Source organism: Monopterus albus, unplaced genomic scaffold (assembly GCF_001952655.1).
Source record: "Monopterus albus unplaced genomic scaffold, M_albus_1.0 scaffold18.1, whole genome shotgun sequence".
Classification (NCBI taxonomy): Eukaryota; Metazoa; Chordata; class Actinopteri; order Synbranchiformes; family Synbranchidae; genus Monopterus; species Monopterus albus.
Genome location: NW_018127898.1, coordinates 3565054 through 3589391, shown reverse-complemented (window position 1 = coordinate 3589391; position 24338 = coordinate 3565054). Strand labels below are relative to the sequence as shown.

The 24338-nt window shown below is 43.2% G+C and overlaps 1 protein-coding gene across 7 annotated transcripts in view; it reads right to left on the bottom strand.

Annotated features, from left to right (window-relative positions):
- The window catches only part of plxna1b (plexin A1b), a 193664-nt gene that overhangs the window by 69376 nt on the left and 99950 nt on the right, over positions 1–24338 (bottom strand). For all 7 annotated transcript variants that reach the window (XM_020592554.1, XM_020592556.1, XM_020592549.1 and 4 more), the window contains exons 5-9: positions 21576–21676; positions 19008–19131; positions 16858–17011; positions 15712–15811; positions 9182–9296 (exon numbers count right to left, since the gene is read on the bottom strand). In XM_020592554.1, the coding sequence (XP_020448210.1) occupies positions 9182–9296; positions 15712–15811; positions 16858–17011; positions 19008–19131; positions 21576–21676 (594 nt within the window). The remainder of the gene's footprint in view (positions 1–9181; positions 9297–15711; positions 15812–16857; positions 17012–19007; positions 19132–21575; positions 21677–24338) is intronic.

The window sequence follows — 24338 nt, the reverse complement described above, 5'->3', positions numbered from 1 at the left end:
GAGGCAGAGATGGAGAGAGGGAGACAGAGAGAGACAGATGAGGTGCAAATGGGAAAAGTGAGTGAGTGCAGAAGAATGAAGGAGCATAGACAGAAGAGTTTGAATTAAAGTGAGATGCAGGGAAATGCGTGATGAATTTTATTTAGTGTGGATTATCAAAGTCTCACAGAGCAGGTGGTTGACTACAGACTTGTTTCTATTATACATACCATACATGCATACACAAACTCACTCTCTGAGCTTTCATGTACCACTCGAGTACACATACATGTTGATTTCATCTTCTAATCTCTAATCCTTGACTTACATACAAGCTACCAAACCGACACAGTTTATCCACCCAACACAGACGACACAGAATACAACACTAAAAAGCAGGAGTGTGTGAAGATCCCCCCCCCCGAAGGAATTTTTATAGAGCCTAGTTCATCATTATCATTTTAACCCAGATATGTCAGCAGTTATCAAATCTTGTGCTTTTCAGCTTTTCAAAGGCAAACCTTGATTTCAGGGGCAGATACACTCTCCTATCTGCTGCCTATGGCTCTTGAAAGCACCATGTTCCAGCACAAAGACTGTGTATTTTGTTACCAAAAAGTGGTGGACATGCAGACCAAAATGATGGAAACTGACTTTTAGTATACCCTTTTGCATGAAGATTAAGTCTCTGCAAGTCTCTTACATGATTTACTGTTTTAATTTGTTTGCCAATGTTAACAGATTGGTCATCAAGAGTGGAAACACTGATTAATAATTTGCAGTTTAACAGTATACCGCCTCTTTGCCATTTTGCTGCTGTACAGAAACCAGATGAATGAGCCCAGCAACGACGACTTGTGCCGCTACGAAAACAAACAATAGAGGAGTTTTACTTTTACCAGTCCCTGAATGTGGCTACAGTCTATCCTACTGTGCTGAGAACATAAGGCATTATTCACACTAAAGCATTTGAAAATGCAGTTTATTCTTTCTAAGATGTTGCCTACAACTAAAGCCTTTTTAGACATTTTATACAAATTCTCTACCTGGGAGAGCTGTATGTGAGAATGCAAATGTCAGTCAGTTGACCTAGACTTCACCCCACCAGCTCCCTAGTACACAGTCATGTGACTGCCATGAAACCAGAAGAATACAAACATCCGATGGTGAAGAAAAATGGTTATTTACAATAGAGACACCCATAAAAATATATAACTGGAGACACAACAAGATTGGAGAACTTCTGTTGTTAAGTGCCGGGCCTAGAATCTCCAGATAAGGCAAGAGACTCGGTTCTTTATGACCAAATTATAAACTGCCTACGTGACCGCGTCATGTCACGCCTCGGCTCCCTTAGGAACTCCAACGGAGGTGATACCAAAAATATTACCAGGTACCAGGAACTATCCCCAACATTTGACTGATGGAAAAACAAATAAGGCGAGTAGAGTCGAGTCAAGGTGCGCCGGTACCAGGCGGTGGAAAAGGGGCTGTCCAACAGCCACTAGTAGGACAATAGACAAAACAAAAATATATAACGAATAAACAAATTTTTTCTAGATAGTTGAAGTACTTTGCATTTCAAATAATGTAATCTTAGGTCTTTACATGGTAAAAATACAAATAGCTTTAAGGTCTTTAAGACATGAACTACAGACAAGATCAAAAGTGATACCCTGTATTCTAGTGGCTCCACCAGAATCACTGTATGGAGTGGATCACTGAGCATCTTGGCTTGGGAGTTCAGTTGAATGGGGGTTGGAATAAAAATCAGTGCAGGCCACTTTACTGAAACAGCATGGTGAAAAGCCCAACATGACAGAGACAGTTAGCTGGTCTTGTGAGACTAGACAAGGCAGCACGCTTTAGGATTTTATTTTTACCCCTCTTTCTCTATGCCTGTCCATCCTAGCAGGCAGCCGCCGTTTCTCAATCTCACTCTCTTTCCTCCTCTGCTTTCCCTGCTCCCTTGAGTTTGTTTTTTCTTCAGCTCGCTGTGCTGTTAGTCGTCTGTGTCCAACTATCTCTCGGTGACTCTGCATTTATCTCTCCCTCTCTCTGACACACATGCTGAGGGTTGATGGTAAAAATGCAATAGTCATCTGTGTTCACCACTAGGCGGGCTGCAAAAATGAAGATTTAACACAGCCGGAATAATTAAACCGCCGGGACCTGGGACTGGCACACAGACATACGCTCGCACAGGCATAAACACTAAAACACGCGCATGCAAACCCCTATGCATCTAACATGTCATCACATTCCAGCAGGTTTGTGTGAATATTTGCTATGCACTGGCTTGAACACTCGCGACACTCGGTGGGCCTTGCTGGGTGGCAGAGGACTACATCAAGAAGAGAATAGCTACCAGCAATATTACACCTACAGCTTGGGCTTGCCAGTAAGAAGTTCAGTGAGTGTTTCACATTTTCTCAGTGTTATACAAGGATTAGCACTTTTCAATCAATTAGACCATGGAAGTGTCCTTCAAATGAGCCTAAATATAGCACTTAAAGCAAGCTGCATTTGCTATACACCTCCCTCTTCCAGAAATGTTACTCTGCTGTCCTTGCATAGTGGTCTGCTAAGCATACTTCTTAGGGCATGACAGGATGCTCTCTCCACAGTGTCTCCCAGCCAGGGCGACCCACCCTCCCTGCCTTCTGTTGGTAAGGGATTGATGCATGATGTGAAGATACTTCAAGAGTAACTGGGGAGATTTTAGGGGAAGCTTCTGAAAAACATAAGGAAGAGCTAGAGGAGAGGAAAGAAGAAAAGACAAGCCATGAGGCTAAAAATAGCCACAGAGAGAAGGAAAGCTCGAATATCTTCATGTGCATGTGACAGACCATGCGCGAGTTTGCCTGTGAACACATCTGTGTAAATGGTCATATATAGTGCTTTTCTATGCAAGGAAGCACACTCAGAGTGCTACACCGTTAGCCCATTCAGCCACTCGCACACACAATCACACAGTGGTATCACTGGGGGTAACTTGGGGTTCAGTGTCTTCCCCAAGGCGTGGCCGGGGATCAGACCAACTCTATAGTTATGGGACGAGCTGCTTTTCCTCCTGAGCCACATCCACCCCTTGTTCTGTGCAGCCACGAGTGCACAGAACAAGATCCAATTCTCCCTTGCCTTTATTCTCCTTGATACATACAATATGATAGTGTGGGAAGTACAGACAGACACACACACACACCATGCTATAAAGTACTGCAACATTACCACTACTGAGGGAAAAAAAAAACACTTAAACTTCCTCAAATCACTGCAGTTCTCTCTTAACAAATTAGAGGGATGCACGAGAGAGTTTGCCAAAACACCTTATACAATTCCCCTCCGATTTCCCCTGAGGTGAAAATGCAATTATTGACTCCAAGACATGTGTCTGAGAAGTTTCCTGAGAAAGTTCACAAAGAGGAGGAGGGTTGGAGTGCTGTCACAAGCAGTTTGAAAAGAGGTGTGCCACTACCAAACCAAGGGTTAAACACTAGCTGGTCACGGTCCGACTAAGGTCCATCTGGCAAAGAAGGCATGTGGTAACTTCACCCTGTCGCTTCCACTTCCTCTCACTGTTCCCTCTCTTTCTCTCACTCTCTCTCTCCTTTCCGTCCAATCATGGAGCACATTAGGAAAATAAATTGCGTCAGTCTGAATGTAATCTGCTGCTTGTTACTGCCAGACTTTCTCTACTTGCCTCCCTTTCGTTGTCTTTGTTGCTTTCTTTACTTTTTTCTTCCTTTCTCTCTATGTTTACATCTGGTCTCAATTACCGCACCTCTGTCCGTCTTTGTTTTGCTCTTAGTGAAACACATGCCCCGCTGGACAGTCCGCATTGTACAGGAGAAGTGCATGGGGGTACTACCTTCAACTCTTTTCTAATTTATTTGTCCCCTCTTCTTGATATTGTATATGTAAGCCACGTGGGAACATTTGAGGAAATAAATTTGCTACTAATTAGAAGAGCAAACAATGAAAAGTGACAGTTTGCTACTGACATTTAAAGGGAGGTTGTGTATGGTGACACAGTAGATGAGATGAGGAAAGAAGAGGGGAATACAGATGGACAAGAAAGGAGACTGGGGATTGTGATAGTGGGCAGAAAATGGCGAGTGACACTGCTACAACATGGTTTGGGTGAAGGCACAATATGGGAAGAAAGAGGAGGCAAAAATAAAAGATCATGATGAAGAATGAAGACGATATTGCAACAGATAAAGACACTGGGAGAGAGAAAGGTGAAGTGAAAAAAGGAAGGGATAGATATAATTCACCCACTTGCCCACTCTGCCCTCCTCCATGCTCACATGCCCCTGTCCTGCTGGTGTGTTTTGCCTGATAAGAACCAGCGACAGTCACACAAGCTGGAGCAGTACAGACAAGCACACATGTATGCACACAGCAAGGCCCCTCAAGCGGCCTTGGCCTGCAATCTGTGGGATGCCCTTCTTTGGAGTGTGTGTGTGTGTGTGTGAGTGTGTGTGTGTGTGTGTGTGTGTGTATACGTGTGTGTGTGTGCATGTTCTGCTCAGTATCTGAGTTCCAGCCAGGGCAAACAGTGTGTGCCAGAATGTCACGGTCCGGGGCCTTCACACCTCCGTCACAAATAACTCTGTCAGCCGTAGAGAGTGAGTCCGTGTCAAAGGGAGAGAGAGAAAGAAACAGCAAGCATGTGTTTCTGTGACTGTTTAACAATGTGTGGGTAGGCTGTATGCTATAAATGCTTGCACTTGGTTAAAGGTGTGTGAGAGAAAGACAGCACTTGAAAAAGTGTGTGTGTGTCGTTATGTTTTGTTCCCAGTACAGCCTATATGGAGCCTCTTCTATTAAATGGTGCTAGGGACAATGTGTCACGCTCTAACATTACTAGTGAGTAGCTAGCAACAGACAGGAGTGAGCGTGTCTTGTACCAGAACAATATATATGTATACGTGGTATATGTACTGTTGAGTGTCTTTAAAGGAACAGTTCAACATTTTGGGAAAGACTCATTTCCTCTTCCTTGCCAAGAGTTACATGAGGACATACTGTATATGCCACTATCATATTCCTACAGTCAATATGTAGCTAGAACCAGCAACAGGTTAGCTCAGGTTTGTTTTAAGGTATCAAAATCTGCCTACAAGTTCCTCTGAAGCTCACTAATTGACATGTTACAGTATTTCTATCCACTGGTTGTTGGTGCTGGTTGCTTAGCACCAACTTCAAACCAAGAAACAGTCCTGTATACAGCCTCCAAGCAGTGATTTGTCATTTTTACACTTTGTTTTTTGTACTGATTAAAGAAGATATAACATTAGTGAGCTTGAGATGCGCTGGTAGGCACACCTTTATTTTACCTTTGCAGAGCCAGGATAGCTGTTAGCCATACCTTTGCATTTTTGTGCAACAACAGGGAGGAGGGTGGCTTTACTTAACCCATTGTCCATGAGGGGGGACAGAAGGAAGAGGAACAGAAGGTGCTGAATTTATAAAAGAATGAGAAATTCATCACCGGAGCCAGACATGGAAGACACATCAAAAATAAATGTATAAGAGGATGGAGATGGAAAAGCTAATGTCACTGATTAGATGTACAAAACGGGATGCCAGTGAACTATAAAGTGCAAGACTATAATGGCTACATCCTGACAGAAATTGGATATATATGCAAACTACTAAACCACATCTGAAAGAAATTTAAGGAATGTTAATATCTTGTCTGTGATACCCAGCCTTCTTATATTTTTCTCAGTCTGGATCTACACACAAAACAAACAATACTGGGATTGCTCATAAAGTAAGGCATAAAGCAAAGAAAGAGACAGATGGAGGCGGAAACGGGGAAAAAGCAAAAGCCAAAGGAGAGAGGGTGGCAGAGGGGTGGATATTCACTGTGCTGCATCCACAAATCTCAATCAAGTTAACCACCGCCTTGATTGCTCAAGTGAGACTGAGCCTCGCTTTGCAGCAAAACAAACACCTAAGTATGTCTTAACATAGCTGAGCCCAACCAGCCTGAACCTTGCCTGGCACTCATCAAGGCTTTGGCTCAGAACAGCATGTTCTCTCCAGGGGTTTGGAAGGGGAAAGAAGAAGAGTGGGAGGAGGAGGAGCAGAAAGAAGTGAGAAAAGCAGAGAAAGAAATGGCAGTCAAGTTCCATAAATAAGGAAATGCGAAAAAGGACGAAAGGGGAAAGTTTTATGATACGGTAAAAGGAATAATCCAGCAAGGAGAGTTTTCTTCTTCCTCCTTTCGTTCTAACTTTCCCCTCTCTCCATCATTTTTGTTTGTATAATAAAGCAAGTCTTACTCTTCTCCTGCAATTTTCCGCACGGTTGCTCTTTAATTCGAGAATTTGTTTGTTGTGCCATTGGAGGCATTGTTGATTCATGCATGCACATTTGATCTGCAAATGTCACTCATTATATTTATTTCCTCCCCACTTCTTCTACCTGTTGCCTGCCCTCTCTTGACACAGTCTGTTCACAAAAACAAACACACACTTTAATTTCTCAACTGGCTTGGTTAATGCTTTTTTTTTATGGATCTTCTAACTTTTTCACTTCTCTATTTATTTGCACACAAAAAAAAAACGTATTCCATACAATATAATTTGGTCAAACAGATTACACATGGATGAGATAGTTCTGGTTGTGTGAGGAGGAGAACATAAAATTGTGTGTGTGTGTGTGTGTGTGTGTGGGTCTAAATTGTACCACAACGATTCTCTTGGTTGCCGTGGTAACATAAGATTCAGAGACTGCTGGGGAGCAAAAAATTTGAAAAAGAAAGAAGAAGAAAGAAATGAAGGACAGAGAGGAATAAATGTTTGATGTTCAACTGTCAAATGTTTATTTTATTATATTCACAAGAGCTTTTGCATTTCAGGGAGAATGACATAAGGAGCAGTCACCTCTCAACCCCGTGTGAAAACTTCTGTCTGGTCTTTGATCACTGTCTGAAAATTAACCTTATCCAGTCCTGTCTACTCTGTTCACCAGGAGAGGGAGTGTGACTCCTGCTATCAGTGGAGCTGATTTTGCTTGTTAAACACTGCTATTTGTATTCAGGATTAACCAATAACATGTAAAAACAGGATCATCTGAGGTCTAAATTAAGGGTGTGAGCATATGTGAACACACATACACATCCCTAATGGTACTGCAAACCATTGTCAGTACACTAGCACATAAGGAGGCAAAACCACAAGGTGTTAATGAAGAGAAGCACATTTCAGTCCTCTTTCTTTCTTTAACAACATATAATCCACAAACCAAGGAACGGGAGATAAAGATAAAGAACGACAAGCGAACGATGGGGGGGAATTAGCATCAAAGTGGTGAGGAATGAGGAAGAGGGAGAGAGATGGGCCCTGGAGAAGAGAAGGATAAGTCTAGCCTACAGGAAGAGCTGCACTTGTTGGGGCACTGAGAGCGCAACTAATGGATATGGCAGCTAGGAGAAGGATGATGAATGACTCTGTACTATATGAGTATGTGTGTGTGTGTCATTGTCAAAATGTTTACTCTTTAGTGCATGAAAGACACAAAGTATAGTACAGTAGTTGTACTCTATGGTGAGTGTGTGTGTGAAGCATGTGGTCGTGGTTTCTCGGGCAGATGAGCTGACAAGAGAGGGCTCTCTGTCCACATGCCACTGTCAGCTGGTCCTGCTGCCTCTTGTGCTCCTTCACTCTCTTCTTCTTTCTCTCCATCCTTTTTTACCCTTTCATTTGCTAAACTCTTTTTTCCTATCCTATCTGAACAAAGCTTCTACTTAAAAAAACAGTGAACCAATAGCAGGTGACTGCTCCTTTACATAGATGCTGATTAGATGTGTTAATAATGTTCTTTTAATGTTTACATTACTCAAAATAGCAAAACAAAAAAATGTGAACATACATGTTACACCTCATAGTGTCCTTGTCTCCTACTATTCACCAATATTACTACTCAGCTTATATGTTTGCTTGCACTCTGCATCCTGCTTTCCTCTAGTTTTCCTTTCATCACTACATGCCTTTCCTGTTTATCCCTCCATTGCCCCTCTGGCCTATCTCAGCTCAGAGTGTGCTAGCCAGCGCTCTCCCCATGTCTTGCAGATGGGCACACTAATCCACTAACGTTAGTTCTGTGAGGCGTGAAGGCTGGGCCCATGTGTTGTCTGAGATGAGCATGGAGGCTGCGGTTCAGGATGCGAGTGTTTGGGATTCTGCACAGCTCCAGTTGAGAAGAGAGATAAAGAGGAAAGTAATTGGATAAAGGTTGGCCAATTAATAAAGGCCACAGATTAAGGTCAGCCAACAAGGGGGGGTTTCAATCTGAATAGAGATAAGACTGAAAGTCAGACCACAAACATAAGGAGATAAGGCGCAATTGTGGTAGTGTGTGTGCGTAGGTACATTTGTGTGTGAGAGGCACCTATCAGATAAAGCGCAGGTATGACTGTCAGTCACTTGGGAGTGCAGTGGATTTACATCCATAAGTCCACCGAGAAGATGGAGATTTTCTGTGCCCGTTTCACATGCAGGACTGTTCTTGGTGTGTGTATGAGAACGAGAAAGAAAAAAAAAAACCATGCTGAAAACATAACATAGCCGTGCGTCCATCACTAATATCGTGTACACTCCAGCAGTTGACAAACACTTATTATGCTTTGTGTGTCGCCCACTGTAGCTGCCATTCGGCAAGACTGATATTAGCTTTTATGCTAATGCAGCATTTAACTATGTAAGAACAAGGCAGTATTTCCATAAACAGTCATTCATCCCAGCCTGCTTATGGTCTTATGGAGCACGACAGAATTATTGCTGCATAGTACACAAGCTGTTGTCACAGTGCCAAGAGCCGCAATCACACATACAAACAGCAAACACACACAGCAGGGCGATGTGAGAGAACCTGAGGCTAAAGTCACAGAAGGCATGAGGGTAAAGGCATGCGCACGCATGAGCGTGCGTGTAGCTGAATACAATTAGTGCCTATGTTGGTATAATTTCTGTTTCACTGTGGGACAAAATAAGCAATAAGTATATGTGAAAAATGGAAGTTACATCATAAGGAACAATGACTGATTTGAATCCAGAGCTGCATTTAGACTCATCCCACATTAACCGTACGTCAGGCGATTACACATAAAACTGCAGTGGGGCTATAAAAATGTCTGTTCTTCTAAGTAACAGCAACATGTACAAGTCTTCAGTGTGAATCTTACCTCAGAGTTGTTGACACGTCCCTCCTGGAAAGAGCAGTCATTGGCGTTCTGCGTGCACATGTGGCGGTATTTGCACCAGTGGCACGGGAAGGAACCATTTACACAGGAAAGGCAGCTGGAACAAAGTGAGTTGAGAGGAGATAGTCAGGGAGTTAGGAAAGCCACCTGCTTTCTGACATAAGTCTAAATTATTTATTATTGCTTCAGTTGACACATTTGGGTTGAGGGGTGGGGTCATTTGGTGAAATTGGCATGTGATAAAAAAGAATGACCTGGCCAGTAATATCTCATACTTTGTATGTGAAACAAATGAATAATTAACAGAGGTCTGCATTTAATTTTATCAAGCCATGTCATGATTCTAAGCAGGTGCACTGAAATAAGGAATACAGCTGTGGTGTGCAAGTATTCAAAGCCAGTTTGGAGGCACAAAGAGTGCATATTCTTTGGGGATGTTTGAGGGTGTACGGTGTGAAATTTGATAGGGTGGCCATCTTGCCTTTCTCTTGATTTTCTTTGTCTACTTTGTCACCACCTTTTTACAGTCAAACCAGGTGTTTACAATAAAAAGAATGTACAGGATTAAAAAAAGCAAGGTGCTGGAAAAGAGTGAAATATGGACAGACAGGGTCAGGGCATGTCAATGCATGATTGGTGAAGTATTAAGGAAAGATAGTAGAGTAACAGTGATATGACACATGATAAGGTAAGCACCTAACCCGCTGCCATCTTTGCTTTTTAAAATCTTTTCTCTTTTTTAATTACTCTCTCTTTTTCCCCACCTTGGCCGGGATCCATTTCTTTCCTCTCACTTTTTCCCACATCTATGAACTGTCTGAATCTTTGTCCCTCTCACTTTCCTCATTCATCACTCCCCTCTCTGTTGTAACCGTCCATCGCACACTGCTTTTACACGTTCAGTCAGCTCTCTTACAATCGACCTACTCTCTGCATATATTTCCCCTCTTTCTATACCTCTACTGTATCACTCTCTCCATTCTTTCAGCCCCTGAGCCTCCTGTTCTGTTGTCATTCCATCTCTGCCTCTCTCACTCTATCCATCCCTTTCATTCGCTGCCATCTCATTTTAACAAGCTTGCGCCCTCTTCTTTGTCTAAAGCTCTCTTTCATCCTTGGGGCCAAGAGTGCTCCACCATTTTAAATTCACCTGCTTTAGCTGAGGTGAGGTGTAGATAGATGGGCTGAAAGAGAAAGATGGGAGAAAATTTTGGGAAAGAGAGAGAGATCAAAAGCAGCCATCGTGGGAGACGGGGGTGAAGTCTCATGGGAGAAGAAGGAAACAATAGGTTGGGAGTTAGGAAGTACGTCTGAGTGCATGTGAGTGTGACAGTATGTGTGTGTGTGAATTCACATCTAAGAGCACCCATGGAGGGGAGCCAGACAGGTTCGGTTTATCAACACAGCGTCATGTTACAGGTGTTTTCTCAGCCCTCGAGATATGCTATGCTAATTGGTGTCTCATTTATGTGGAACATTATCTAATGTAGCCATTATGAGTTTATAAATAAAACAGCTTCATTTTAATACAATGCTTACTAAAGCCATCTGTCTTCTACACTTAGGTTCAAAATTTCTTCTCTGTTTAGCTATTATGGGGTGTGTGAGCATATGGTTTATTGGAGAAATAATAAAATATTACATTTAATGCTTTTAATACAGTCAAAATAAGCAGATCAGAAACAAAAAAAAGACTGGATAGAGGTGCTCACCATGCAGGCTGATTTGTATTCAAACACATCTGCCGGGTGCAAACTCATGTGTTCCAACAATCTAAAAGGCCAGCTACCTTTCCTCTCATCTGCAAGAAAACTGAAGGCTTTAACTCCTCAGCTCTGAGATGGAGCCTGTATATGAATCCATCAAACCCTGATGTGGGTTCATTTGGATCAATTAGGGCTGCTCGTTTGTTAGGTGCGCACTTTAAGCGATCGTTTCCAGCCCAGACCCCTCCTTGTGAGCGAGATCAGAGGCTGGAGCTTAATTCAATCCCACTGCCGCTTTAATTGACCAATTTAGCATTGTGCTGAGAGAAGCTGTCCATTTAGAATGAGGGATATGCGGCTAAGGAAATAACAGGCCTCTTAATACTACACCAGAGCAAATAGGAGATTTGTCAATGTTGCCAACAAATGGAGGAAAACAGATTAGGCTATGCTAGGGTAGGTTAGCACAAGGTGCACAGACTAACAGTAGGCCTGGGGGTTTTTAGCTCACTGTTTTGTCCCAAGTGAGTTGGTAAGAAGCAAAAAGCATTGTCAGTAGTGAACAAAAGAGCAGATGACAATACTGATGCAAGACAAATGAACAGGACGCACAGTGCGCAGCTCTTGTTAGTTTGGCAACAGTCAATAATTTGAATGTCAAAGAGACTTTTTTTTGGTTGGGAGCCCACTAATGGATCAGTCTATCCATCCATTTTCCTCCGCTTATCCGGAGCCGGGTCACGGGGGCAGCAGTCTAAGCAAAGATGCCCAGACTTCCCTCTCTCCAAACACTTCCTCCAGCTCCTCCGGGGGAATGCTGAGGCGTTCCCAGGCCAGCCGAGAGACATAGTCCCTCCAGCGTGTCCTGGGTCTTCCCCGGGGCCTCCTCCCGGTGGGACATGCCTGGAACACCTTCCTAGGAAGGCGCCCAGGAGGCATCCGAAACAGATGCCCGAGCCACCTCAGCTGGCTCCTCTCGATGTGGAGGAGCAGCGGTTCTACTCTGAGCTCCTCCCGGGTGACCGAGCTCCTCACCCTATCTCTAAGGGTGCGCCCGGCCGCCCTGCGGAGAAAGCTCATTTCGGCCGCCTGTATCCGGGATCTTGCCCTTTCGGTCATGACCCAAAGCTCATGACCATAGGTGAGAGTCGGAACGTAGATTGACCACTAAATTGAGAGCTTCGCCTTACAGCTCAGCTCCTTCTTCACCACAACGGACCGGTACATCGACCGCATTACTGCAGAAGCGACACCGATCTGCCTGTCAATCTCCCGTTCCATCCTTCCCTCACTCGTGAACAAGACCCCACTGATAATGGATCAGTGCTCATCAAAATACAGTACAACACTAACTTAAAACAGCAGGTCACCAGAACCATGCAGCGATCAGTTAGCGACTCACATCCAAACACCCGTCAACACATCTGTCGCTAAGCCCAGATAATAACCATTTCTATCTTGACTTTTATCTTTTATTCATGTCAAATCAACCTTGTTAGTGTAGCATTGACATAATGAGCAAAATATCAGTAGGTAACCACTGTCAACTTTCTATGACTTTAATGATAACGCCCTTTAAAATAGAAGGCAGTGCCATAATGTATGCCACCCAAAGCCATCAGTAGGCCCTGTCTGACAACCCCCTACTGCTTGCTCTTTGGTTCCTTGAAGTAACCAGGGCCCCCTGTCACGAGCTGCCTTAGGATCTCAAAACCCCTCTCCTAGCCTGGGCGCAAGCCCTTTTCAGGAAAAGCCCACCCAGGGCCATTTGGGGAGATTGAATTATTCTTCTTCTCTTGTCCAGGGGTGGGCTCCTTTCTTCAGACCCCCTAGTATCTCTTTACTGCACCTTCCTGTCACTCGCCATTGCCCATAGCCACTCAGAAGCTTTGAGCGGCTGCAGGCACGCTCCCCGTATGGCCACGCTCATAATGCTAATTTAATCCGTTCATATTCAGATGCTAATCGAGCTGCACTACTTTTAGAGCGGTAGTGTTTTTTCAGGACCTCCACACAATAGACTGTGATTTCCTCCTCTCTCTTCTCCTCGGTCAGTTCGGGATGCTAAGTACAATCCGCTCTCCTAGTGAGCTACGTTTGACACTCCTGCACTTGGCAAAATGAGTGATTTATTGGCTGCTATTCATTTCAAAGGAGTGGAGGTGAATAATTTAAAGGTCCTCTAGGACAGTATATCCTATCATTACTGGACCCTTTTAAAATTTCAGGGGTAGGGGCTTCAATAAAACAACTGGGGAGCAGTAATCATGCGCATAATTTTATTAATGCATGTCTGTGCAGTTTACAGAAAAACAGTGCAATTTGAATGTGTCTACCAGGGCCAGAAACTGCAGCATAATATGGAAAACAAAAAGCTTAAAATTGAAAATGCATTTTGCAAAACAAAAGCTTAAATTTAATTGTATAATTCTTCCAGATATTTTCAACTGCACTTTTCTTAGCTTTTCCTTGCATCTGCAGCATTTTAGATTATTCTCCATCATCAAGCTATACTCCCTCTCTTTCTATGACATTCAGTGCACTTTTTTCTCCCAATTACTCTTAAGAGCACCCTCAATCAGACAACAAATGACCCAGTCACTGCCCAAGCCACATTAACCAGCGCAAGAAAAGGCGCTTCATACTGTACGGCCCTATATAGACATTTAAACCCAAAATTCACTGCCAGACTATTCTCCATATCTTTAATAAATGGGGGGCTGTGGAATGAGAAGAGGCGTATGGAAATATTTAATTATGGAGCAATCATGGCCGTGGGTGATTTTCTATTTCAATCTCGGCAACCCTTAAACTGAAACAGTGGGAATTCTAATTAGATTAATACCACTATGCAAATTTATGGCATTTTTGAAAAGGCAAGGGCCACAACGTAATCACTTGAGTAAATAAGCAGGAGGGGTGTGTGTTTTTTGGGACGGGGGGTTGGGCGTCAGTGTGTGAGAGTAAACAATTAAGAAACATGATGCGGCAATTGCAGTGTCTTGGGATTGAATTAAGTTTCTGGCTTCCAAAAGGCAGTGTTAGGATAACCTGTATGCAGGTTACCTGTCCATACTGTAGGAAATGCCGGAGCACGGGATGAGACCTCAAAAGACAAGACGTGCATGAATTCATTGACAGATAATGAACATTATTTCTGCTGAGAAATTTGTTTCTGCATGCTGTGAGAATGTCTGCATCCTTCAGCATGTAAAATCCTGCACTAGGCCCATTAGAGGAAAACTTAGCTCTGTAAAGAATGACCAAGCATTCAGGAAACAGGGCCTTGCATGTGGCTGTTTGGGCCTGAAAGTCATTACACCAACGACATTACCAGTCTGATCTCATCAGACGCCACGCACTGACGCCTGGGGGGCACAGCGGGTATGTGGGCCGCAGTTCCAGCTCCAAATGGGATTCTTATCTCAGCATCTCTCTTCGCCATCAGTCGCCGCCAAAGATGCAACGTGCCATATCAGTAACTTCATTAAAAGTGTCCATTACATCACTCTGCAGCTGTACTGAATCAGTTCTAGCAACAGATTTAATCAGAGTTCTTTTGGGTAATATCTTCAACTGGGCAATTCTTTTGTCTGCCTCACTTCTCATACATTTCTTACTCTTGGTTTGTATAATCCATTAGGAGTTTACGGTATGTGATGCCTTTTCTTGAACTGGGTGCTTGCTATTTTAACATGAAGCAATTGGGCATGACATAAGACATACCCTAGGACAGCACAAGGTACTGGGAGTTTAAGCAAATATCAAGAGTCCTTACAGGAAATGAATTAACCGTGAAGCCACCACACCCTTAACCAGCTGAGCTAATCATTGTTGTGGCAGGGGATTTGTGTATGGGAACAAGGAGACAGGGTGAGCCAGGTTAAAGGTCACAGTAACGGATTAGGTGTCCAAGACACTGAAGGCTTCAATGAGCACTGAGTGACAGAGTAGAGAGAGGCGTGGCTGTGCTTGTCTGTGTGTGTGTGGTGTGTGTTTGTCGACAATCCTCGAAGGAGGCTCATCTAACATCCAGAGGGAAGCCAGGATGGAGCCCTGCAGCACCCCAGGGGCTTCCAAGCCATCTGCTGCCCCGAGGCTAATACCCCAGCAGACGTTTCAGCCTACCCTAGATCAACCATGGATGGACAGGAGGGAGGGTATCATATGGGGCGGGGTGGAGGAGCTGGAGGCTTCTTTTACCCCGACAGGGTGCATCGGGCTTGTAGTCGGACTGACCTAGGGGTGTGGTGCATTGGTTGGTGGAGATTTTGGGCAGAAGGTGGATTATGAGCGGCAGAGGGCAGTGATTGGGCAGAGAGCTGAGGGCATCTGGAGTGTGAAGGAGACTTGATTTATCATATTAAAGAATTAGAGTGTTTGCCTTTGTCATTCTTGTGTAAATAAGCATCAGACTGAGTATCTGAGTGCTCAAAAAAGCCAAAACTATTTGTTTGACCAAGTGGCCAAGAGGCATAAATGAGATTAGAGTCTGTGACTGGCAGGCATTATAGTAGTCTATCACATAATGAATTAATCATCGCAGTATCGTTAGTGTGTCATGGGTTATTATGATAAGACTAGAATTACAATCTCATATCCCAATCGTTCCTCATATACAGTATGGCACGTTTGATTTTTCACTCCTGTGATAACTCAAGCCTCCCGTGGAGGTTGGAGCAGGGTGAGGTATCTGTGTGTCCAACTGTACCATGCATGTACAGTAACATGTGACAGCCCATGGTGATATGGGACAGAGAGACCATATCTTAAAAGAACAAGACTAAAAGGTTCAATTCAGCTTACGATTGGTGGACGCTGCAGTTGTAGAAGACAAAGTCGACACTGGCAAACTTCTTGCCTGTCTCCTTGGACTTGAGATAAAGCTTCACCACACGCTTGTCTCCTGCGTAACAGACACAAGAAATTTCACTTCAGTTTAAAAATCATGACCGCTAACTTTTTACCATATTAAAACAATTCGTTCATCAACACATCATGCTTTAAAGTTGACTTCCACTTGTGTGACCTCAGTAGATGGCACACACATAAAGAAACAGTGCAGCTCAACAGCACACCGCTCATGTCACGCCCAGAGCAGGGTGGCATTAAAAATAGCAGCACTAATCAGTGTTTGGGTGCCAGAGCTGATGAGAACTCATAATGGGGAATAATGGGCTCAGTTGAAGAACTACTGAGATGTCGCTCTGAGGAAACAAAGCACACTGACATGTTTTCAATGCTTTGAATACACACACCAAATAAGTTTTATCATTATAGTGCTGTGACAGATTTGTGCATGAAACAGGTGTATAATCTTTTAAAAAAAAAGGTATTTTGAAAATATATATATATATATATGTATATATAATAAACCACACTGAAGTTGACGCTTTGAAAAGAAGTTAGGAGCATAACCAGTGTTGTTTAGCTAGAAAACAATAAGTGAAAATGAAACTGACACCAGTGCATAGCGTATGATAATGGGATTTCAAAAACAGTTCTGTTGTCAGTAGATAAATGTAGACTTGTTTGTGGCTTTGAAAGGGAACGGACGAGCTTTACTGGTGTGGACAAGGTATTCTGAATATAAACACACTGAGCAAATCATCTGGTTAGATTAAGATTGTTACTTCAATGCACAATTATAGACATAAGAGCATTAGACTCTAATTGAAATGTAAAAAAAGATCAGCCCATGTTGCTGAATATACAGCACACACATGCTACAGATAGAGGCAAAAAGACAAAATATGATGAGAGAAAGTGACTTGGAAAAATTTAAAACAGGAAGTGTCAATGGAAAAAGGAGCATAAACGTAAAGAGACTTCTTCACTAAATACCTCGTGCCACCAAAACTCTGCATACTCCTACCCTGCCTGTCCAGTGCTACCACCCACTGACCTCACTAGCACAATGACTTCATCAACCAGCACCCTTCCTGTCCTGACCTTTGTTCCTTGTGATTGGAATGACGTCCCGAACGGAGGGAGACAGACAGAAGATGTTTCCGCCCTGGATCCGTCCCTCCGTCTCCACAAAGTCCTCGAAGGAGCAGTTGACCCCCGCTGACAGATCGGGCACGTTATGAGCCTGGAGGACCAGCTAGAGAGGGAGACAGCGAGACAATCATTAGACGATCAATGGAAGCACATGGTGTACATGGTTTGTTATAAGATATGACATGAGGGTTAATGGGTGTAGGAGCGAGGAGTAGTGAAGTGTGGGGTATGTGTATGTGTGAACGTAGCAGGAATAAAAGAGGGTGAGCACTTGTGTGTGCATCACTCATTGCAGCAGCTATTACCCCAAGGTTCAGGTATGCATGTTAATGTGCAGAAATAATGTATGGCAAACTGTAATCAGTCAAACCTAGGTGGTTACACTGAGGGGCTGCTGACAAAATGAGAGCTCACACACACACACACACACACACACACACACACACACTTACAGATCTGCACAATATTAATGTACATCAGCTAAAGCTACCCTACTGTAGTTACCCGTTTCCTGTAATGCGTTTCTCTATTGTTGTGCCCGTTTGCTAATGTGGATGTTTTAAACACTGAAAATAACTGTAGAAAATGTATTTGTGGTGTCAGAGCAATGAAATTCAAACTGTAATTTGGCTTTCAAAAGCAATGACACCACTAACAATTCATAGTCTTCCTAATGTGATAAGTAAAACAATGTTTTCAGCATTGTAGGAGAATGAGGAAGAATTTCAGAAAAATTATTTCTGAAGTATTTCATTCAGACATAATACAACAGTAGATGTGTAAAAGAAAATGATATGGTCAAAAGGCAGTGCAGTAGTTGTTTGTTCACGCTCAGATCTTGGAGCAGGTAGAAATGAATCACAGCACTACTGTTAACCTGGCCACATACACTTTCAGACAAAAGCTAACTTCATTAAATGAGTCTCAACCCTTTACCCATAAATAACAAGGCTTTCATACCCAAAGTAATATCCCTTCCTAGATAATGGGTGATGAAACAGTGTTCCTAATTATTACAAAAAAAAAATTACCGCTGCACCAACAGATATGATACATTGATGACTAATTTTTGAATAAATGCGCCCGTTCTGCATTTGGGTCAGCCCTCTGCACAACCACACTATTAGGCTACAGAAAATGTGTTATGGATGTGACATGTGTCAGGAGAAAACAAGGTCCAAATCGCCAGCCTTAGCACTAACAGCCACACTTTCCGACACGCCTCTTGTGCTGACATTAAAGCTACAGTATGCAACTTTTTTCAAGCATTTTTGTTGTAGAAATCTGCTCCTAAACGTGTCTTAATGTGAAGAGGTGCTGTCGAAGCCTCCTGTGACCCAGACTCATTGAACAGCACTGGCCACAGTGCAGACAGATTAGCTTCTAAAAGGTTTTGAGTGGGATTGACCTCGCTAACAAATCAGAGATTTTCAATTATTTGTGTTTGATCAGTAAGTTTTTTGGAGCATAGCAAATCATAGTAGAGCATAGTGGAGCAGGGAGAGGGAGCGCTGGGTGGAGCAGAGTGGACTGACTTGGAGTTTCATGCTACCTTAAGTTACATACTGTAGCATTAATTCAAACCCCAGCAGCTGTCTCTCTTGTTGGCCTTTTCAGTCATTACTTGATATGTTAAAAACTCAAAAAGAAGCAGTGAGACATGCCAGGGATGCACAGGGAAGTGGAACAGCAGCTACACACTGTCACCACCAATACTGACATAGCCTAGCTGAACAGCAGAGCTCTGCATTGGGCTAATAAGCATAAATGTTATACGATGCTGACTGGGGAGAGGATCGAATTATTGGTACAAAAATAAATTTAACAAACCTTTGGATTTATGTAGGATTCATTCCTAAATTGTTTATAACCCTTGAAAATCAAATTAAAAGGTATCCTGTGTGGTTTTCTTTTAAACAGTTTTTACTTTCAGTGTGCATCTTTGAGACCTAACACCCTCAATCAATTTTCTTCCTCATTTTAATGGTATACATTCATCAATATCTCTCAATGTTGATCAATGCGAAAAAGAGTGATAATATTTTTAGCTGTATCACCCAACCCTCGTAACTGCCACGATTGTGACCACAGGTACATACCTGGACTTCAGACATGGTGACCGATATATTTCTTGGCTGGACAGTGAGCTCCACACACTGCCGCTGGTCAGAGGTGAACCTCTGGGGCTCGCCTGCTCGTTCACAACTGTCCTTACGTGAACAGCTGTGGGAGATGTGGCAAAAGAAGACAAAGAGAAAGAAAGAAAGAGACAGGAAGACAAGTATGGGAATGATAAGAAGATGGGTGAAAAGGAGTAAAGAACAGAAGAGTAAGACAAGAAATGTGAGGAGGAGAGAGAGGATATGAGCAACCGTTAAGCTAATATGACATATCTTATTAAGATGACAAACATGCACAGTCATCACAGTCACACAGAAATGGGAGCAATAATAGAAGACAAATAGGCTAATAGCTTCCTCCAGCCATTACTGTAGGCCTTTACATCATTACCTTATTGGTCCTGACATTTGTGCAAGAACCACTAAGCTATATGAACATGCAGCCACCCTCATTTCTTCATTTTACAGCCCCACCCAATTCTAACTTCTTGGGAGATATACAAGCAATCATTAAAGTTTCCCTGAACAGTAAAAATGATACAATTCCTACCAGCCACACATCAATGAGGTCAGCAATTTTCCTCCACTTATTATGAGCCAACTGATTGTGTTAAAAATCAGCAGGCAGCCCCATATCGTAGCAGTTTTACCATTAGCTATTCATGATGCATTAGCTTTCACTTCACCTTGGCGCTAACAACAACTGGTCCTGGTGGTGAGAGGAAAGTGCTGATGAAGCGCTCTGAAAGGCCTTAACAATAAGAGGGAGGCAGAAAAAAAACGCTAACTCCCTCCTCCACGCAGTGCCCCCCATTCCCTCTTTTAGTTAGCCTTAACTTACACTCAGCAAAAAAAAAAGCTGTCGCCAACCGCTCCCCTGAGAGTCACTGGCACACTCACACACACAGAGTACATGCATGAGCAGAGCTACTCACAAGGTATGTACACATTTTCTCATTATGGACCTCTTTTCTTTTGATTGCTCCTCCACTGTGTGTGTGTGTGTGTGTGTGTGTTTGTGTGTGTGTGTGTGTGTGAGAGAATTCATGTGAATGACGTGGTAATTTGCCTAGAAAACGCCGGTGTGTGTGTGCGTATACTCCTTTCAGTTCCACTGTTGATGGAAACTACCATGACTCTTAATAAGTTGTGGCTAAAAGCACCAGAGGGCTGAAATGAGGCTTATAAATAATTTGCCTATTAATACTTGCCCATTTTGTCTGCAAGGATTTGGCAACACTATCAGGTAGGAAATGAGAGAGCTGCGTTCAAGGCACAAGGTCAGAATGTGCCCAAACGCAGGGTTATCAGTGGTTCAGGTCCATCAGGATTGTGAGCGTTAATTTAGAATATGTGTGTATGTTTGTCAGCTGAAATGGAGAAACGCAGCTCATGTGTGTGTGGGTGGGTGGGTGTGTGTGTGCGCGTGCCTTGAGGAAAGATGGGCTGGTGATACGTTTTGCAAGTTTAATTAATGTACCAGGAGATGGCATCATGCCAACATGCTTGAGGTGTTCCAAGTGTGGTTTAACATCCTGTCACCTTTCAATAACATGTAACTGTTCCCACACTCTGCTGCGCACACACACACGTGCGCCCTCGAGTCAAAGGGAGAAAATGGAGAGATCACATATAGAAACAGTGTTATATGACTACATTGAGAGTGATAAGACTTATTTTTTAAACATAACTACAAATCTCCTCTCTCACTGCTACAACTCTAACCATAGAGACAAAGCAAACATAAAACCTAGTCCAAACCAAACACTAAAGCCAGAGGTGACTAATCCTAAAAAGTGAAAGCATTCCAATTATTACAAATATTAAACCACATTCACCACTTGCACATGAAGACAAAATCAAACTAAATACCAGTAAGATAAATGTGTGTTGATTATTTTCACTGAGCAACTGTTCAGGTTTCAGGTGAGTGTTTACATGTAGTAAAACATATTAGTTTCATCTACGTGAGTAAAACGTTATGAGGAAAAGAGAAAAGAGTTAACTATAACTGACAGAGCAGTTCATTTGCCTATGGCTCACATGACGGCATGTCAACAATCATAGTTCAATTCAATGTCAGGGAACAGAGACAAACACTCCTTTGGTTTTTAAGGGTTTTAGAAAGTTTTCCAGTGCACTTGAATTTTAGCAGATAGTAGTTGAGAAACTGGAGTACTGCTAAAACTCAGCGACTTAAGTCTTTCCAAGATATAATTCAATCTGCAACTAATGTTACATGTGGAAAAATGCAACAAACCTAACCCCTACATTTAAAATAATGGAAAATGTATAGAATGTGCAATTATTACTAATTCGGTGTCAGTAGGTGTGATCATGGATAAAAACGTCTGTTCAAGCCCAGATCTTCAGTTGATAACTTAAAAATAACCACTGTAGAGCGACTGGTGTCTCCTGATCTCAACTATTCAGGTGGGTGCTTCCACACACCTAAACACTTCTCTCACAATTATCTACGATGAGCTGCATGTGAAGGGTGCCAGGGTGGAGTGTGCTAATGTGTGCATGAGAGTGTGTGGCACTTACACATTGTGGAGGACACACCACCCACAGTGAGGGTCTCTGGAGCCCAAACACTCCCCACAAGTGGTGTACTGCTCACAGCTCTCCACTGGAACTCTCACCACCTGAAGACAGAGACGGACAGAGACGGAGAAGGGAGGTGAAGAAGAAACCATCAGTAGTCTTGTTGTAATCAAGCTCATAAAATGAGGAGTATATTCAGCTGGATGGAAATGAGCGTTTAACAGCTTTTCAGACCGAGTCAATTTTAATATTTGTGCTCAGCAAACAGACCGCGTGTTTGTGTCTGAGTATGTTTATGAAAGAGAGAGAGACAGAGACAGCTCATCTGTGAGAAGTGTGTGTGTTGTTGTGCATGTGTTTTCTGGTGAGCGATTCTGGTCCAGCGGTGTGTGACAGCCTCCAGTCAAGCATGGATTGGAAAGGCCTTGCAGTGCATGCTGGGACATCTGGCAGGTGGCCGCGGCAACAGTGCTGTGATTGACAGGTGACCTCAAAAACCAATGGGAGGGAGAGGAGCAGAAGGACAGACCCCCAGTGTGTGTGTGTGTGTGTGTGTGTGTGTGTGTGTGTGTGTGTGTGTGTGTGTGTGTGTGTGTGTGTATGAAAATGTGAATTTGAGTGTCTGAAAAGAGTCTATGTAGCACGGCCTTGGTGCATCTGTGTGTGTGTGTGTGTCAGTCCTTCACTGCCGCACTGGAGGTAGATTTTGGTGATAGGCTACATATGTTGCCTAAGAAACAAGATCAAGTGTGCGAGTTAGCCCTCCACTCTAGTTAAAGGTGATGACAGATGGTTCACAACATGGCCCCGGTGGGTCTGAAAGTGTGTGTGTGTGTATTTCAAGATATTCACCAGAGATGGAGTGGGTTTAAGTGTGTGACAGACAGATTGCTAGCATATGTACAGAACACCAGTGTGCAACACAGTGGGGGTGTGTGTTTGTCTGTGTGTACACATGTGGTGAAAGTGTCAGCACCACATTCAACTTTTCTTCACCAACAGGCCCCAAGTCAGTGAGTGGCTTGATCCCGTTTCATGGTGTGTGTGTGTGTATATATATATATATATCAAGTTGCCACTGCAGGCCAGTTTTAAATCATGCAACAGAGAGCGAGCTGGTTGATCAGTAAGTAACCGCATTAAACAACCCTGCTCCTGGGTAACACTGTTACAGCTGAGACACACACACACACAAACGCACACATGCACATGTTGTAGATTTAACCATGAGAACCCTGTCCAAGTGGTGTCGGGCCCAGTGGGGGTTGACTTTTTTTTATGAGGCAGGGATGCGAATGGGGAGACATAGAGATGCATGGAGGGATAAGAGTAAAGAAAAACATGTGCCAGAAAGAGAGCAGAGGCCTGAGGAAAGAGATAAAGCTGGTGTTAGTTGCAAGATGGAAACCAGTCGGACAAAGGAAATGCAGCGCTGAAATATTAAAGTGGAGTCAGGACTCCTTTAAGTTCAACACAGATCTGAGATAAATTTGACATGATGGAACTCATTTATGCTCTGAAATGTTTTGTATCAGACTGGCCTTGAGGCTTTTCGACAGAACAATATTGCTTAAGCAGAGGGTAGACAGGCAACGACATTTCACACTGTGTGCCACTAATCCCTTCTTGTCTTTCTTTTTCCCTCTATACATGCATTTTTCCCCATTTTTTTCTGTTTCTTGTGCATATTTCTCTGCCCCAAAATCTTCTCTCAGAGATTTATTTTACAGACTGAAACATGCCGCTACTCCTCCTATCTAAAGTCAATATGGACCCCAGTACTTTAACTTGCTAGCTGGCTTTCTGCCCAGAGAGGGAGGAAGACAGATGTAATGATGCAAACGAGCAATAAGGACTGGCGGGGGAAAGAGAAGGGAGCAAGTCATCTACTGGAAGTGCTGGCTGGCTGGCTGGCTGGACGGATAAAGGAAGAGAGAGGAGTAATGGAAGACACACTCGGGGCGAATTGGCAAGGACATTGTGCTGAGTAGATGGGATACGGTGGCAGACGGCTGCTATGGGTCACTGTCAGAACGAGTGAGAGTCTCGTTTTTATCAGAAAGAAGAGCTGAAAGAAGGATGGAACAAGGGACTGGTGTCCCTTAGATAATAACAGGATGACAGTGAGGGAAGACCAGCATGAATGAATGAGCATATAATGGACAGAGTTAAGGACAGGTGATTGGACAACTTGGAAGGGGAAAAAATGTCTTTCATATAGGTTAGGATCTGACAAAAAAAGAGACAAGAAGCGAAAATCGTTTGCTCTTCCTCTGTTCTCCATAAATCATTATGACTGTGATTAAAGACAATGGCCCATATAAGTCATATTAACTCTATATGTCCTTTTTGAGCAAGCATGACCTTATCATTGCCCTGTGTAGTGATAGATGTAGCCTATTGATCATAATTTTTCCTGTACAATTAGTGGTGAAGACCCTCTGGGCTCTATGCAGTAGGAGTGGCACAGATGTGTTGATGTGGTAGGGGGCTATGATGGTTGTTTTCCCAGTGGAAATATAAAATGCTTTCCAGGAGCCAGGAACATACTTGTATAACTGCATGTAGAGCCCAAAAAATGTGTGTGCTTGCGCCGTGGATACTGCCAACCCACAGACACACATACATACACAGTCTCCCTCTGTCTCTCTCAATGGCTCTTTTAATGAAAGCCAATTCCTGACAGCGCGCCACATTACTCCTTTAAATGACCTTATAAACCAAGCCAGCCATCTCCTCTCTCTTGCCGTCTCCTTATTTACA